This window comes from Sphaerodactylus townsendi, linkage group LG07 (assembly GCF_021028975.2).
Source record: "Sphaerodactylus townsendi isolate TG3544 linkage group LG07, MPM_Stown_v2.3, whole genome shotgun sequence".
Taxonomy (NCBI): domain Eukaryota; kingdom Metazoa; phylum Chordata; class Lepidosauria; order Squamata; family Sphaerodactylidae; genus Sphaerodactylus; species Sphaerodactylus townsendi.
In genome coordinates, this window is record NC_059431.1 from 55001867 (window position 1) to 55019243 (window position 17377).

A 17377-nucleotide genomic window follows, 5' to 3' on the forward strand; every position below is an offset into this window, starting at 1 on the left:
TTTTCTAAATGCGTATAAAGAAGATGCTTGATGAATCTCAGGGGGAGATGGTTCCACAGTCTTGGGACCACCACTGAAAAAGCTCTGAGGTTGTAGCATGTCCTTCCTGTGCCCCCGTAGCAATGTGACAATCCTGCAACATGTGGAAAGCCTATGCTGCCGGTTCTCCTTTCACCAGCATCAGCAGGCAACACTGGTATGCAGATGAGCCATAGTGAGCGTCCCTCTCATGTTGCATATTCACCTTCCCTTTTCAGCAGGCCTCCTTGGAAGCAGTGACTGGACTTTAGAGAGAGGAGGAAGACTAGACATTCCGAACCAAATGAAAACAGGATACTGTATTTCCACACACCCCCACCTCCACCCCCAATTCTTTGTCTCAAGAGTAGGTGTGATGCCAGTAATGTCAACCTACGTCTACTCTGGGCAAATTAATATTGTATTCTGTGACAGAGGCAGTCTCTTAATAGCATTCATTGTGATTCACTGAAGAGTTCATATGCATTTTGTTGGCTTGCCACTACTGGAAGTTCAACACAACCAGATGTTCTACTCAGTCGTATTGATGTATTTATGTCTAGGCACTGATCAGTTGTAGGAGCTTTCTGGTGGAGTGGTAAGCTTCAGTAGTGCAATCAAAGTTCTTCTCACAACCTGAGCTTGATCCCCGACAGAAGTTGAGTTCAAGGTTGATTCAGCTTTCCATCCTTTCGGGGTCAGTAAATTGAGTCCTCAGGGGTAAAATGTAGATGATTAAGAAAGGCAATAGCAAACCACCTTGTAATCAGTGTAACTAGTAAAGGTCCTGATGTGGCATTACCCATTAGTCAGTAAAGACCCAGTGCTTGCACAGGGGACTACCATTACCTTTTTACCTGTTGGTCAGTTTGGCTATTCTGAAAGTCATTGGTCATAATTTGGGGCAGGTTACATATTCCCTTATCTCTTAGAACCTCCAGTGCTTTCATACATGGTTAACATTTAATGATTGCTTCTATATTACACTGAAGAACTGAAAGTGTTAATTTCCTAAGTAATTTCACTGCCTTTAAAATGATAATGCTGCTAGGGGCAAAAAAGCTACTGTATATACTTCATCCTTGATAAATTAGCTCAAATTCGCGCCTATAAGTCGAGGGTACCTAATCTTTTACCACAAAAAACTGGGAAAATTCTATTGACTCATGCTGCATAAAGTCGAGGGTGGGAAACGCATGGCAGCTGCTGGTAAATTTCTAAAAATAAAAATAGATACCAATAAAATTACATCAATTGAGGCATCAGTAGGTTAAATGTTTTTGAATATTTATTTCAAAGAAAAACAGTAAACTGGCTCTGTAAATGGAAAAGAGGGTCAACAAGAACAATATGATATCAACAATAACTTTAAAAGTACAAAAACCGTAGCTCAATCAGCAACCAAGCTAAAACACAAGAGTTAAAATCCTTCAAAACTGGATTCCTCATCATCATCTGTATGTCCAAATGTAACCCAACTTCGATTTTAAGAGGGATATTATCAGAAATGGAAAATCTACTATTAGCTTCCATTGTAAACAATGGGGGATGGGACACCCTTTTGGGGATCAATAACTTTGGATCCCCTGACCCAAACTTCACCAAACCTGTCTGGTATCATAAAGAGACTCTCCTGATGAGACCACTCTGAAGTTTGGTTCAGAGGGTCCAAAGTTATGGACCCTCAAAAGGGTAGCCCCATCTACTAATAGCTCCCATTGAAAACAGTGGGGAATGGGGGCACCTCCTTTATGGACCCCCTGAACCAAACTTTACCAAACTTGGCTGGTAACATCAGGAGTGTCTTCTGAGGGTACCCTGAAAATTTGGTGTCGCTAGCATGAAAACTGCGCCCCCTGCTGGCCGGCAAAGTAAAAACACACAAAAAATTTTAATGACCTGCATATAAGTCGAGGGGAGCTTTTTCAGCATTAAAAATGTGCTGAAAAATTCGACTTATACATGAGTGTATACGGTAACCGTGAATAAAATAAAGTTAGACTTCTAGACTTCTTGTTTAGAATGATACAGCTTCTCATGTATCAGCTTGTTTTTTTCTAGCAATATCTACATGTGCAGAGAATACCCCAAATGATAACTGTATTATGACATTGCTTAAAAATGCATAGAATTTCTACTATCCCATATTAATTACTGGGGGTGCAATCCTTTCTGAGCAGCAGAAATCTAGTGATCAAGTGCATGAAGGGCAGGGAGAACAGCAGCAGTTCTGTCTTTCTGCTTAAATATATTCCGATATTCCTTACCAGCTATCTCTAGTATGTGTCCATTCTGGTGGTGCCTCACATGGTTATCACATAGTTAAGACTGTTTCTTAACAAAAATGCTAGATTTCTTTATATAGCTGACCTCTATCAAAAGCATGGTGAAAATATTGTGGGCAAATGGTTTCATCTCTCTTTTGTAAGCTACATGTTAGGAAAATGGTGCTAACAGCCAGAGGCTGTTTTTGCCTGAGGCAAGGATTCTTTAATGGGTTTGGATGGTCACAGAAGCTCAGTGAGGCAAAGTATCCCTTTTTACACAAGCGTACCTTAATTAGAAAAAAGAAAAGAAAATATGAACAAATCAATTTCTTACATCCCTCAAGTTACTGGGCTCTTCCTAGAGCTGTTCCCAGTAGCTCTAGGTCTCCAGTAAAGCCCATTCATTATTTCTTCCTCTTCCTTTGTTATACTTTTCAGCCTAACTGCAGTAACACCTGGCAGTCATGCCAACTTGGGGTTAATTCATGCCCCTGAAGCTCCCTTTGGTAAGGCTAAATGAGTAAGAAGTAGTAATCCTGCAGCTGGTCATGTAATCTGTTGCCAATAAGTTTGAAGCAAGAATAAAGTCACCTGACAACACCATTCCCTAATCCTCCTCAGGAGTTCTTCTGCATTAGCACTACCATTGAATGGGAGGGCTAAAGAGAAGTAGTAAATTCAGAGAGAACAGATGCCCATTGTTGGCCCTCTGAAGCATGTTGAGTTAATTAATGGCGAATATAAAATTGTGATGATTTAGGGCTTTATCTGAAATGTTTCAGTAAATGCAGTAACATCTTGTATTGTAAACAGGGACCACATAGTAGAAGGTAATCAGTTTGGAATGGGCATATTTATTTATTTATTTATTTTTCTTTATTGTTTGGTTTTGTATACCGCCCCATCCCCGAATATATATATCTGTTTCATATATTTAAGTGCTCCTAATTTTCACAATACAGGGGATTTTTATCAATGCATCCATGATGAAAATGTTATTTAGGTATCTAGTCCTCAGTTTTTGCTCAAAGCAGTTTACAGCATTATTCTCCCTTTAAAACAATTGTGTGAAGTTGGTTGAACTAAGAGACAATGACTGGCCCAAGGAAATTCCAACTCTGGTCTCCCAGATCTTAATATAGCACTTTTAACCATTGTTATGTAGGAATATTGAATTCACTCAGTGCACCACAGATTGTGATCATCTATTGAAACTGATCTGCAGCAGGCTCCACAACCAATGAAGGACATATTATTTTCACATTGTGTTATTGTTATTGTAGAGGATGTTCATAGTGTATTGCAGTTGCCACAAGGAGTTATGATAGCTTTTGTCTCTGAGATTTTACATATGTGTTCTATTTTTGGTTTTACTTGGCTGTATGATCTGTTTTTAGAATTCTGTGTTTTGATTGTTAGCTGCCTTAGTTACTCTACCACCAGTAGAATCACCAACCTCCAGGTTGGGCCTGGACATCTCCTGAAATTACACGTCATCTCCAGACTCAAGTTAGTTCCCCTGGAGTAAATGGCAGCTTTGGAGGGCAGACCATACGGAATTGAATCCCATCTGAAAATTTTCCTCCCTAGGCTCCACCCCAAATTTCCAGGAATTCCCAAATCCAGAATTGGCAACATCTAGTTCAGCCCAGAATAGCAACATAGAACCTTGCACGCTTTCAACATTGTCTTCTTTTTTTGTATATCTTGCTTAAAAATAAATAAACAAGACCAATATAATTTTGTGTTTTTCTGTGAGGGAACAATAATTTTATTGTTTTGTGAGTCTTACATTACTATTTTGGATTTAATGTGAATGGTTTGGGTTGCTGTTATCCTTCCAGCAATTCAAAAATGCATTTTTCTGCTGTTTTATATACTGAGTACACTGTAAAAGCCTTACGACAGATCAGTCAGGTAGACATTTCCTTACAAATATCCAAGCATTGTGAATAAAAGAGATTCATGCTTTTGGAGAAATTCAATTTTTAATTCTAAACAAAATAATTCTATAGATGGCTGTTTCTACATCAGTGGAGTAGCTAAAAGGTCTTTGTTTAATTATTTGCTCATGGGTACATTATGACTTTTACAGGCAGATCAAAAATTGTAACACAAGACAAATCAGTTTTGAGTACTGTGGATTCTTTTGCCTTCCGGCCATTCTTTTAAGTTTAGTTGAGTTATTGGTAAAGCTTCTGTAATAAGGTTTTCTCAAGATTTCATTTTCTACTTGAATTTAGGCCATCAGGCATTAATAGCCTAAAAGCCTAGTGGCCTCTGAATCTAATAATTGCTTTTATGTGCATTTTTGGTGATTTTATTAGTTATTTACTAAAAGTACTGCAGGACCCAGTGCTCCATTGACTTTTTTTCCTGAACAGACTACATTACACTTTTATATTCAGATTCTAGAAAAGATTTCCTCAAATATCTGCTGGGCAAAAGATATGATAGATATGATATGAATTAATAATTTACATACTTCTTTCCAATATATATTTTCAGTGACTGATAATGGTGTCCCAGGGCATATCTGACTCCTGTAAGATCTTGGTCTGTTTGTTCCAGCCTGGTGTAGTGGTTAAGAGCAGGTGGATTCTAATCTGGAGAACTGGGTTTTATTCCCCACTCCTCCACCTGAGTGGCAGAGGCTTATCTGGTGAACCAGATGTATTTCCGCACTCCTACATTCCTGCTGGGTGACCTTGGGCTAGTCACAGTTCTTCAGAACTCTCTCGGCACCACCTACCTCACAAGGTGGTGAGAGGTCTGTTGTGGGGAGAGGAAGGGAAAGGAGCTTGTAAGCCACCTTGAGTCTCCTTACCGGAGAGAAAGGTCGAGTATAAATCATCATCAGGGGTCATTTATAGGTGGGTTATTCTTGTAAGTGTTTTGCATGCAGTTAATGGAGATATCAGTTCACCATCACCAAATGAAGTTGATTTGGTAGCACTTTGATACATATGTCACACAAGAAACAATTCTTCTGCATTGACACCATTTGATGCTACTTCTATTATCATCCATCTCACTTATACTCATGAAAGATGTTTTAATGTGTGCAGGGTATTGTGTACATGTAAGGATGTGTTTGAGTATTAATTAATTAATTAATTATATAATTAATTATATAATTATATAATAATTATATAATTATATAATTATATAATATAATTATATAATTATATAATTAATAAATAAATAAATATAATTAATTAATTATATTTATATACCGCCCTCCCCGAAGGCTCAGGGCGGTGTCCATCAATAATAAACAATTTAAAACATCAAAATACATAAAATACTAAAACTACAGATGGCTTCAACCCCTCCCCCTCTTTTATGTACCCACGGGAGGCCAGGTGTTCTTATGGCGGAGTTGACATCATCCCGGCTGGCCAAACGCCTGGCGGAACAGGTCCGTTTTGCAGGCCCTGCGGAAACTTTGTAAGTCCCGCAGGGCCCTGATCTCACCTGGAAGCCTGTTCCACCAGGTAGGGGCCAGAGCCGTAAAAGCCCTAGCGCCTGGCAGGAGGCCAAACGCCGGATCGCCTTGGGGCCAGGGATCACCAGTAGGTCCGCCTCCGATGAGCGGAGGGGCCTTTAAGGGCGGTATAGGGAGAGACGGTCCCTCAGATATGCAGGGCCAAGGCCGCGAATGGCTTTAAAGGTCAATACCAAAACTTTAAACATGACCCGGTACTCGATTGGCAGCCAGTGCAGTTGGTATAGGACCGGCGTAATCCGGGCCCTAGCTGTTGCTCCGGAGAGGAGCCTGGCTGCCGCATTCTGTACGAGTTTTAATTTCCGGATCATGGCTAAAGGTAAGCCTGCGTAGAGCGAGTTACAGTAGTCTAATCTAGAGGTGACCGTGGCATGGATCACCATGGCCAGATCGGAATGGAAGAGATACGGGGCCAGTTGCCGTGCCTGCCGCAGATGGTAAAAAGCTGCCTGAGCTGTCTGGGTGACCTGGTCCACCAATGATAAAGATGGATCAAGAGTCACCCCCAGGCTCTTGGTGAACGAAGTTAATTTTAACGTCTCGCCAAGAAGCGTAGGCAGGCCAAAGGCCACCGGACACTCCCCACGGCCGAGCCACAGGACCTCCGTCTTATCTTATTAGCACTTGGAAATACATATTTTGTTTGGCAGTTTTTGCATTACAGAGGGTTTTTTTTTCTCCAGAAGGATCTGAAATGTGAAAACGCTTCCATATATTAGAAGGTGGCTGCACCATTTTGCTGGGGAAGGGAGAAAAAAGACTACTTCATGAAGGCGTGCATGTGTGCACACTACAGAACAAACACACAGTTTTTTGTAACGGGTCCTCCCCAGTAAGATTGCCTGTGAACCCTTCTCTCAGACCTCACTGCTAAAGTGAAGGAGTGATTTGTTCAGAAAGCAGAAGAAATAGAAATAAATTACAACTTAAAACTTATTAGACTACACCATTCAATAATATCTATAGACCTAGAGGTAGTTCCAGCTAGGTATTGTGTTCTTCCTTCTGTCGCTACTAGGTTAGAGAGAGCTCAGTTCTTAGTGAAACTTTCAGAGTTTTCCTCTGGCACAGTTTCTGTGCACCTGATCTTTTTTTCCTCCAGCAAGGCACAGTGATATCTATTTGATTCCTAATCTGTGAGATTTACAGTGATCTCAAAATGGTTGTAGGGAGAGGTGTAAAGGATGACATGAGGTGTGTAATAGTTGAAAAGCAGTGAAATCTCTGCATTCTCACTTCAAGAAAATTAGGGCTGATTCTGGGTGCAGAAATGCTTGGAATTAAGTGGTACATATGATCACAGCATTCCTACAGTATATTTAAAATATTTCACTTGGTTGAAAAGAGAAAATATTGCATAGAAGCTTTTTTTAGTATTCCACCAAATTTTGTTTTTTTTAATTGGAAACATCGATGTTATGATTCAGTTGTGGGATATTACCAGCAATGTCAACATCAAATCCCTCTTTTTAGTTTGTAATTGGTTTGCATAGTATTGAAACTAATACTTTGAATGCCTGATTCAAAACCTGTCAATTGAAAGTCCCATAATTTTGAGCTAAAGTGGCTAACTGATTTTGGTGAGGGAAATTAACTTATATTGTAAAAATAATTGGCAGAATCCCACCATTCTGCTGGGGACTGTGAGGTGTTGCAGAGCCTTTGGTATTCTGTTGTGGTGTCATTTCTTTTTTAAAAAATATATTGAATTTTAAGAAAAAGAATTACAGAACTTAAAACTAGTAGTGAAATATCAAAGTAGAAAATATTCACTGCAAAAGCAAAAAGAAAGAGAAGGTAATCCAGCATACTGACATTACTGTTAGGTCTTATAATACACTTATGTCTTAAAATTTATTGTCTTATCTGCATCATTATACAATATTACTGTGCTAGAAAGTAGCAAGATAGAAGAGAGAGAAAGAAAAAAACTTGTTGATAGAGGAAGAAAAGAATATTAAAATAGCTGCGTTAAGCAAGTAAGAAAAGGATAGTAGAAGAAAAGAAAGATAGAATGTAGTTTCTTAATAACATTGATGTATTCTAGGAGGTGCTAAAGCAGCTGCAAGGAAGTATTGAAGATGAGGCAGTGGCTTCATCTGGACAGATCGATTTGCTGGAACGTCTTAAAGGTAACTTGAAAGAGGACTGTTTGAACAATTGTTCATATGAAGAATGATTTTGCTTAGGTCAGTGGAGGGTACCTTCTGTATTATTGGATTCTGTTCTGTTTTATAGAGGATACCTTTGAGAAGAAAATGCAGTTGGCCGCAAAGTTACTGTCTGCAGGCAGACTCAGATTTGATGCTTATCTATCAATACAAGTCTAAGGAACACATTTCAGGCATAGCAATACCTTACATACAATCACTTCTGTTTTTTCACATGACATGTAATCAAATATTTTTTTCATTCTTTGATTAATGTTTGGTAGAGTTGCCATAGGTCAAATGAAGGAACATCATTACTTGGTTATTCTTTCTTTGGTTAATAATATTACTTGATAGTTTTATTAAAGGCTTGATATTTGCATAATATTCGGCCTTCTAAAATTTACCTTTTTTAAACTGCAGTGGAGGTTTGAGACTGATTACCGTATAATGAGAGTTTGATTCAACATTTTCCCTGTTTTATTCAGAATTGAACTTGGATGGCAACAGCTTCCCTGGAGTGAAGTTAAGGCCAAAGATGTCCATGCGTTCATATGGTAGCAGAGAAGGATCTGTATCCAGTCGTTCAGGAGAGTGCAGTCCTGTTCCCATGGGATCATTTCCCAGAAGAGGTTTTATGAATGGAAGCAGAGAAAGCACTGGCTATTTAGAAGAGCTAGAGAAAGAAAGGTAATTTTTCTCATTAAATTTCTGAGTGGTTTTATGAAGAAATGAAAATTTTAAATTAATTGTAAACCTAATTCTGAAAACATGAAAGTTGACCTAGTATAACTCTTTGACCTGAATCCAGCAAGGTGCAGACAGTGCTGGATACCCAAACAGGTTTTCAGTTGCAGACTGCTTCTCCTGGAGGCGGAGGACATTTTGGATGGGATGTTTCTCCGTCCATCTGAGAGATAGGTAGGAAGAGCTTTTCGAATCACTTCCTGCAGGAGCCCGCCAGCCATGCTTAGCCAGAATTTTTCCTCCCTTAGCAGAGATAGCAGGTCGGAATCCAGGCTCCTGTAGGTTGTGACTCTTCTCATTTTTCCTTTCCATCTTCTGTGTGTTTTTTTCACAGTTTTCGTTTGTTTCTTCTTCTCCCTTGTGCTGGGTCAGGTAGGCAGACAAACATTTATTTTCAGCCTAATTGTATTCCCGCCTTTTTTACTCCCTCAAGAGGGACCTAAAAAGCTAGTAGAATGGCGGCTAGAAGTTTTTCCCCACCCAGGGATCAGTATGCTCGTTCCCTCGCAAAAGGAAAACAGCCGCTGGACAATGTGGCAGCTCCCAAGAAGGGAAAAAAATGCCGCACGGCGGAGGCGGGGAGTCTGGAGCCTTCCCAGGGCGCACTTGTCCCCATAACCACCGTAGCTTGCCAACAGCCTTCCCAGGGCTTCTGCAATTTGGCCGCACCTGGTGCAGGCTCCAGTAGAGAGGGGAATTTTGCGCCTTCCCAGGGTGTAGGGCAATCGGCCGTTCCCCTCACAGCTTCTATCGACGGAGCATTTTTGGCACCTTCCCAGGGCACCGTCGCTCCTCGCACCTCTGTCCCTAGCACCACTGGCCTTCCCAGGCCAAATGAGGGCTCTCAGGGGGAGCAGGGTGGGCAACAGCCTCTTGTAGAGGCGTATCCCGCTGCGGCATCTGGCCAGGTTTTTCCCTCCACAGCCGAAAGCTCCGTCCCTGGAGCAATGGCCACGGACTTTCAGGCACCCTCACAGGCGTTCATGGATTTTTTCAGGAGGGCTATGAGGGAGGAGATTCAGTTATACCTCCCGCAAAGGGATCCTTCTGTGGGGATGAGTCAAGCCCATTCATCAGATACCCCCACCCCCCAGAGGTCTCCATGGATGACAATAGACATTCATATAGAGACCCACTGGCAATCCAGGGAGACTCTGACACTTCAGATGTGGAAGACGAGCGGGATTGTGAACAGTTTTCTGACACTGACACTCCAACTAGGGAGTCAGGGGAACAGGTCACACGCTTCTTTAAGCAAGAGGACCCGCAGCTGCTAAGTTGTAAGGCTGTTTCAGCGCTGGATTTACACGATGAGGAAGATGCAGAGGATCCATCTGCTGCCTCCTCAAAACCCATTAAGGGACGGCCAAAGGGCAATCAGGCTTATTTCCCTCAAGAGGGACCTAAAAATGACTATTTTCCCTTCCCTGAGTGCTATGACACCCGCATTAAGTGGGAATGGCTTAACCGTACTGCCAAAAAGGGACTGCCACCATCCTTCAAGGGTCTTTACCTGGTGCTACCTTACGTCCAAAAACTCCTCCAGGTCCCCCTGGAGGCTCCCATCATTGCTTTGCATTCTACCAATTTGGTTTCCAAGGAGGGAGATGGATATATAAAAGATCCATTAGACAGGAAGTCAGATTCTCCCTTACGCAAGGTACATGAGTCTCTAGCAGCCTCCATTAAGACTTTAATTCCTTCTTCCACCCTAGCCAGAGCCTCCATGGTTTGGCTCAAAAGAGTGTTAGAGATGCTTCCCCCAGAGGAACAGGGCATTAGGGAAGGGGTAGAGAGGATTCTTTCCGCTAACGCATTTATTGCGGATGCCACCTTTGATGCTATGGCATTGGTGGCTCGTTCCATGGCCTCAGCTTTGGTGGCTCGCCGTAATGCCTGGCTGCGGCCATGGATAGCCGGTTCTAGATCAAAGGCCACCCTGGCTGGCTACTCCTATTACGGAGATTCCTTGTTTGGGTCCGATTTGGACTCAATCCTCATGGAAACAAAGGATAAAAAGAAGGCATTGCCCAAAACTATAAGGCATGACCAAGTTCAGTCATCATTTCAGCCCAACTTTAGATCAAATAGATCATTTCAAAGGACACCCAGGGATGGTCCTAGGCAAGCGTGGTCAAACAAGTCCTTCTTCTCAGGACGACAGACTTTTCGTCCCTACAACAAACAGGGGAGATCTTTCAGGGCCATTGCCAGTGGAAACAACAACAACAACTCTGCCAGCAATACCGGGAATAGACAATGACTGCATGTCTCTACCTGTAGGCAGCCGGCTTTATCATTTTTGCAAATCCTGGAATGCGAACCATGTGGACAAATGGACAAGAGACGTCGTAAATATTGGCTACGTCATAGAATTCGAACAAATTACAAAACATCACTTTCTAACATTCCCCATGTCTCAAAACCCAGAAAAATTGGCAAGAACAATGACAGCAATGACAGCAAACCTGTGCCTCATCAGGGCAGTGGAGAACGTACCACATCAGGAGAGGGGCTTAGGAGTCTACTCCCATTTCTTTACAGTCCCCAAACAATCGGGGGACTGGAGGGCCATCTTGAACCTTCGTTACATCAACCGACACATTCGTCTTCCGAAGTTCAGGATGGAAACCCTTCAATCCATCACCTCTGCCCTTTGGCCCGGTGATTACATGGCCTTGCTGGATCTTACGGAGGCTTATCTGCACATTCCAATCCATCCTGCCCACCGAAAATTTATCCAGTTCACTGTCGCAAACCAGCATTTCCAGTTCCGCACATTGCCGTTCGGCCTAGCAACAGCGCCTCGAGTTTTCACCTAGGTGTTGCTCACTCCCATTATCTTACTGCGGGAAAGGGGAATACATATACACCCCTATCTCAACGACCTATTCATCCGGTCTCCCACCCGGGAGCAGGCAGCACTAGACGTGCAAGAGGCTCAAAGAATATTAAGACTCCACGGTTTTTTGATCAACACCGAGAAGAGCAAATTAGAACCATCTCAGAGATGGAACACCTCGGCGCAGTCATTGATACGGTCAGAGATGCCCTGTTCATCCCTTGAGAAAAGGTTCTACGCATCCAGAGACTGGTCGCGTCCTCAATTTCCACCACCAGGGTAACTCTGTTCCAACTGTCTAGCCTCTTGGGGGGTCTTCATCTCCTTAATAGACAAAACCCAATGGGGGAAGTTTCACGTGCGACCTCTGCAGCAGTTCTTACGACCATTTCAGAGGGACATATTGCTCAGGCGGAACAGATCCTTAACATTGACACAGAAGGTGCTCAACAGCCTCCTCTGGTGGTCAGCCAGAGAACACTTGGAACATGGCAAGGTATACCTCCATGGCAATCGGCCCCAACTTTTCACCGATGCGAGCCTACAGGGTTGGGGAGCAAAATTGGACAACCAATACATTCAGGGACAATGGTCGCCACAGGAAATCAACCTTCAGATCAATCAGTTGGAAGCCAGAGCAGTCAGACTGGCTCTTCTACATTTCCAAACATCGTTGCACCGCCAACATCTCATCGTCAGGACGGACAATATATCCACAAAAATTTACATCAACAATCAGGGGGGTTCCCGCTCCTCCAGATTACATCAGGAGGTCTCTCACATAATCCATTGGGTGGAACGCTGACTTCTATCGCTGGAGACCATTCATATCCAAGGAATCCTGAACCAAGAGGCAGGCTGGCTGAGCCGTCAACGGTTCTCGGACTGGGAATGGAGACTCGATCCAAACATTTTCAAGGTCATCTGTCAGACGTTCGGGACCTGTTTGCCTTAGCGGAGAATACGCAGCTCCCATGTTTCATATCTTGTCATCACTATCCCAGGGCTTATGTGGCAGACGCCCTAACCACCATGTGGCTGCCTCAGCTGCGGTATGCATTTCCTCCCTTCCCAGTCATTCCTCGTCTGCTACGGAAAATCTGGCTGGAGAAAGCCACAGTCATCTTGATAGCTCTGTGATGGCTGAGACGGTCGTGGTTCTCCACCATTCAGGTCAATCGCTGACCCTCTACGACTTCCAACATGCCCAGATCTTCTCTCTCAGGGTCCAATTCTACATCCGGACCCCAGCTGGCTCAACCTGAGCGCATGGCTCTTGAGAGGCAACAGCTGATTTGCAAGGGTTATTCGGAGCACTTCACAGACACCATGTTGGCCTCTAGCAAAGCATCTACTGTTAATATTTACAACTTGACCTGGGGGACTTTCGTGAAATGGTGTAGGACGGACAGGATAGATCCAGAACATCCGTCCATCAGGGACGTTCTTGATTTCCTTCAACAGGGCTTCGAGAAAGGCTTGCGTAGTTCCACTCTACGTCGTCAGGTGGTAGCCTTGTCTACGGTATGGCCCAAGTTGGAGGGGGGTGCCCGTGTCTAGACATTACGATATCATGGGATTTCTTCGGGGAGTATGACTTTCTCAGCTATCAGTCGTTCATAGGTTTCCTTTGTGGCGCCTGCATCTGGTTCTGACAGCCCTAACAAAAGCTCCTTTTGAACCAATTCAGTCAGTTAACCTAAGATGGCTTAGGATGAAAGTATTAATTTTGATAGCCATCACTTCAGCACGGAGAGTCTCCGAATTGAAAGCCCTTTCAGTTAATGCCAACTTCCTCATTTTTCACCCCGACCAGGTAGTTCTACGAACAGACCCCATTTTTATTCCTAAGGTCAACAGCTCTTTTCACCTAAAACAGGAAATCATTGTGCCAAATTTCTTCCAAAATCCGTCCCATCCAAAAGAAAGACTGTGGCACAATTTGGATGTCAGGAGATCACTAAAGGCATTCATTATTAGAACCGAATCTATTCGCACCACTGAGAGTTTGTTCATTAATATATCCCGACCAAACCTGGGTGCCCCAATGTCAAAGGCAGCTATCAGTGCTACCTTAAAATCCTGCATTATTGAGACTTACAAAACCACTAACCTTCCTATACCGCAGGGAATCACAGCTCATTCTATTAGATGCACAGCAACTAACGCAACCTTTAGGAGACACGCCCCTATAGAGGAGATATGTAGAGCAGCCACTTGGTCTACCCCGTCTTCCTTTGTTCGCCACTATAAAATTCAATCCTTTACCTCTGCTGAAACAGCTTTTGGCAAAAGAGTTTTAGAGCATATATTTGATGACTAGCGGATGACCCACCCGTTTTTGCAGGACACTGCTTGTGGAGGTCCCATACAAGATGTCCTCCGCCTCCAAAAGAACGGTCCAATGGGTAATTACTGTGAAGCGCCCTTCTCCTGGTAGGCCAGGAGGACATCTTGGCCCTCCCTGGTCTACTGCTAGTCTCACCTTTCATTGCTTCTTATATTAAACGCTTGTAGTACAGATAGTTTGGGTGACGTTACCCAGTTTTTCTTACTGTTTTTGTCAATCTTCTCAATTCTGTTACCTTTCTGTGGAGCCTGGTTCCTATGTTCAATTGAGTTGCTTCCAGTAGGCTTTTTCATGTTCACGTTGGACTGCTTTGATAGGAGTTGACTGGCTAAACATGGCTGGCAGGCTCCTGCAGGAAGTGACTCGAAAAGCTCTTCCTGCCTATCTCTCAGAAGGACGGAGAAACATCCCATCCAAGATGTCCTCCTGGCCTACCAGGAGAAGGGCCCTTCACAGTAAGCACCCAATAGACCGTTCTGTTGCATGTACGTGGAACTGATACATTGTTGGTGCATTTTCCATATCTACATTGGGGAAGGGAAGGTCTGTCTTTCCACAGGTATTTATAAGTAGGCTTTTGCACTGTGGCTGTCCTTTGGAATCCTCATTTCTTTCCCTCTGTTTGAGGGTATAAACTTCTGCAGAAATTTTCTTTTTCTTCCCAGTAATCTGTTCAGTTAGAAATATGTGATCACTATTGCTCTCCTACATCTAGTAATTTCTGTTAATATAGAAAATTTGTTCTGGATTCTACTGTAAGGCTATTCAGTATCATAGATCTATTATATAGCTTTCTTTGGTTTACAGAATAGATGAATGGGGGTGGGGGACAGGATAAAACTTACAAAATTATGCATTGGTGTGGAGAAACTGGATTGAGAGACATCCCTCCCCCCACCCCAATTCATAATAGAACACAAGGGTACCTCTAAAGTTCATGGCCAATAGATTCAGGATGAACAAAAACAAATATGGCTTCACTCAAAGGGTAATTAAACTGAGAAGTTTGCTGCCAGTGAACATAATAATGGCTTTAAGAGGGAATCTGGGGAGGCCTTGGCCTCTGTGCCCTGTTTGATAGCTTTCCAGTGCAATTAATTAGCCACTGTGTGATACAAGATGTTGGACTAGATGGATAACAGGCATCTGATCTAGCAGGCATTTGTTACTCTACACTCCCCATATTGGCTGCACCAACTGCAGTTCATAAAGAACTTACATTTTCATTCACCTCTTTAAGAGTTTCCCAGTCTGTGGTGGTTCAGAGCAAGAGATATTCCTAAACCCAGAAGTGCGCTATGAGTGAACTCTACAGGGTATTCAATTCTGTATTCAAGAGAGTTTCCTCTTGAATAAAGAAAATAAAATCTTCTAGTGGACATTTCTGTTTTTCCAAGTGTTGATGTTTGTATCATCTTGCAAAACTCTTTGGTTGGGAATTATTAATGTTCTTGTGTTTCAGTTTTGGAATGCATTCTCCCTCTTGGATGCACACCTTAACATGGTTAGAAGGGTTGTGTCTGACAGTGAAGCTAAGAGTAATACTATAAGGGACCTACATTCTGTCAAGAGGTTAAACTTCTACAGAATCACTCAAGGCAGAATACTTGCAGCGAGGTGTTTCTTCCTTCAAATTTTAGGGACAATTTTTTTTCCACACCATTCCTCAGGATTCTGTGACCTTCAGCAGTAGTGGAAGGTGACACTGGCAGAGAACCTTTTGTAGACAATAGCAGTGCCATTACAGCTAACCATGATTAATGCTGCTCAGAAGAAGTAAGTAAACCACTTATGATCGACTCTTACCTCAAAAACCCTATGATGAAACATTCCAAAATGAAAAAAGATATAGTACTTGAAGATGGAACCCCTAGATTGGATGGAATTCAATCAGCTGCTGAGGAACAGCAGAGGACAAGTATGAGTAGCAGTATTTTTAATAATGCAAACAGACAAAAGCTGAAAGGAATTCAGTTGTTAACATGGAAGGATGCAAAACACCCAGCTTCAAAGGTTCATCTCTAGATATTTCCCTCCCAAAGCCCTGGCAATGGATGCACTCGTCTCTCCCTGGCATCAAGCTCTCCTTTACGCGTTCTCTCCAATTCGTTGCTACCCAGGGTACTGAGAAGAATTTCCACAGAAGGAGCCCGGGTGATACTAATTGCTTCTTACTGACCAAGGAGATCTGGGTTTTCAACAATTCAGGAACTTGTGGTGAGTCCACCCTTTTGTCTACCAGTGAGCCCGGATCTTCTATTCCAGGGTCCTTTACAGCATCCCAAACCAAAGTGGCTCAGTCTGACCACATTGCTATTGAGTGGCATAGGTTAAGACAAAAAGGCTATTCAGAGGAAGTGACTGACACCATGCTGGCTTCACGTAGATCGGCTACGGTACGAATTTACAATTACTCATGGAAGGCCTTTGTCAGGTGTACCAGAAGAAAACAGGTCGATCTGGAGAATCCATCCATCTCCGAGATCCTGGAGTTTTTACAAGACGATTTTAAAACAGGGCTACGCAGTTCAACCTTGAGGAGACAGGTAGCAGCAATATCTACAGTATGGCATCGCTTCCAAGGAGTTCCAGCCTCCCAGCATCCAGATGTCATCAGATTTCTAAATTATTATGGTAGATTTCACAGCTGCCAGATCTTTAGCTGGTTGTCGGCCTTCATTACAATTCGAGCCTCACCCAGGGGCCTAGGAAGTGGTAATGTATCGGCGTAGTATTTGTGTAGGGCCCAGCAAGGCTGCCTTCTGAATTTGACAGATGTTAATTTTGTCAATTCGAAGATGTTTCAAGTGCTGCCCGAGTGTTTTCGGGATGACGCCCAGCGTGCCGATTACCACTGGTTATTATTGTAGATTTCACAGCTGCCAGATCTTTAGCTGGTTGTTGGCCTTCATTACAATTCAAGCCTCACCCAGAGGCCTAGGAAGTTGTAATGTATTGGCGTAGTATTCGCGCGGATCCCAGCAGGGCTGCCTTCTGAATTTGACAGATGTTAATTATGTCAATTCGAAGATGTTTCAAGTACTGCCCTAGTGTTTTTGGGATGGCGCCCAGCGTGCCAATTACCACTGGGACGACCTCAGCTGGATGATGATGATGGTGGTGGTGGTGGTGGTGGTGGTGGTGGTTGTTGTAGATTTCACAGCTGCCAGATCTTTATCTGGTTGTTGGCCTTCATTACAATTCAAGCCTCACCTAGAGGCCTAGGAAGTTGTCATGTATCGGCGTAGTATTCGTGCGGATCCCAGCAGGGATGCCTTCTGAATTTGACAGATGTTAATTTTGTCAATTCGAAGATGTTTCAAGTGCTGCCCTAGTGTTTTTGGGATGACGCCCAGATGATGATGATGATGATGATGATGATGATGATGATGATGATGATGATGATGATGATGATGATGATGATGATGATGATGGTGATGATTATCCAGTTTATTAGACCACCCTACCCCCGAAGGGCTCAGGGCGGTTTAGTCA

General features: G+C 43.0%; 1 protein-coding gene across 8 annotated transcripts in view; it reads left to right on the top strand.

Annotated features, from left to right (window-relative positions):
- The window catches only part of APC (APC regulator of WNT signaling pathway), a 99202-nt gene that overhangs the window by 31990 nt on the left and 49835 nt on the right, over positions 1-17377 (top strand). For 7 of the 8 annotated variants that reach the window (XM_048503576.1, XM_048503575.1, XM_048503580.1 and 4 more), the window contains 2 exons: positions 7841-7925; positions 8432-8633. In XM_048503576.1, coding sequence (XP_048359533.1) covers positions 7841-7925; positions 8432-8633 — 287 coding nt within the window. The remainder of the gene's footprint in view (positions 1-7840; positions 7926-8431; positions 8634-17377) is intronic. The other variant, XM_048503581.1, reaches the window with a different exon arrangement.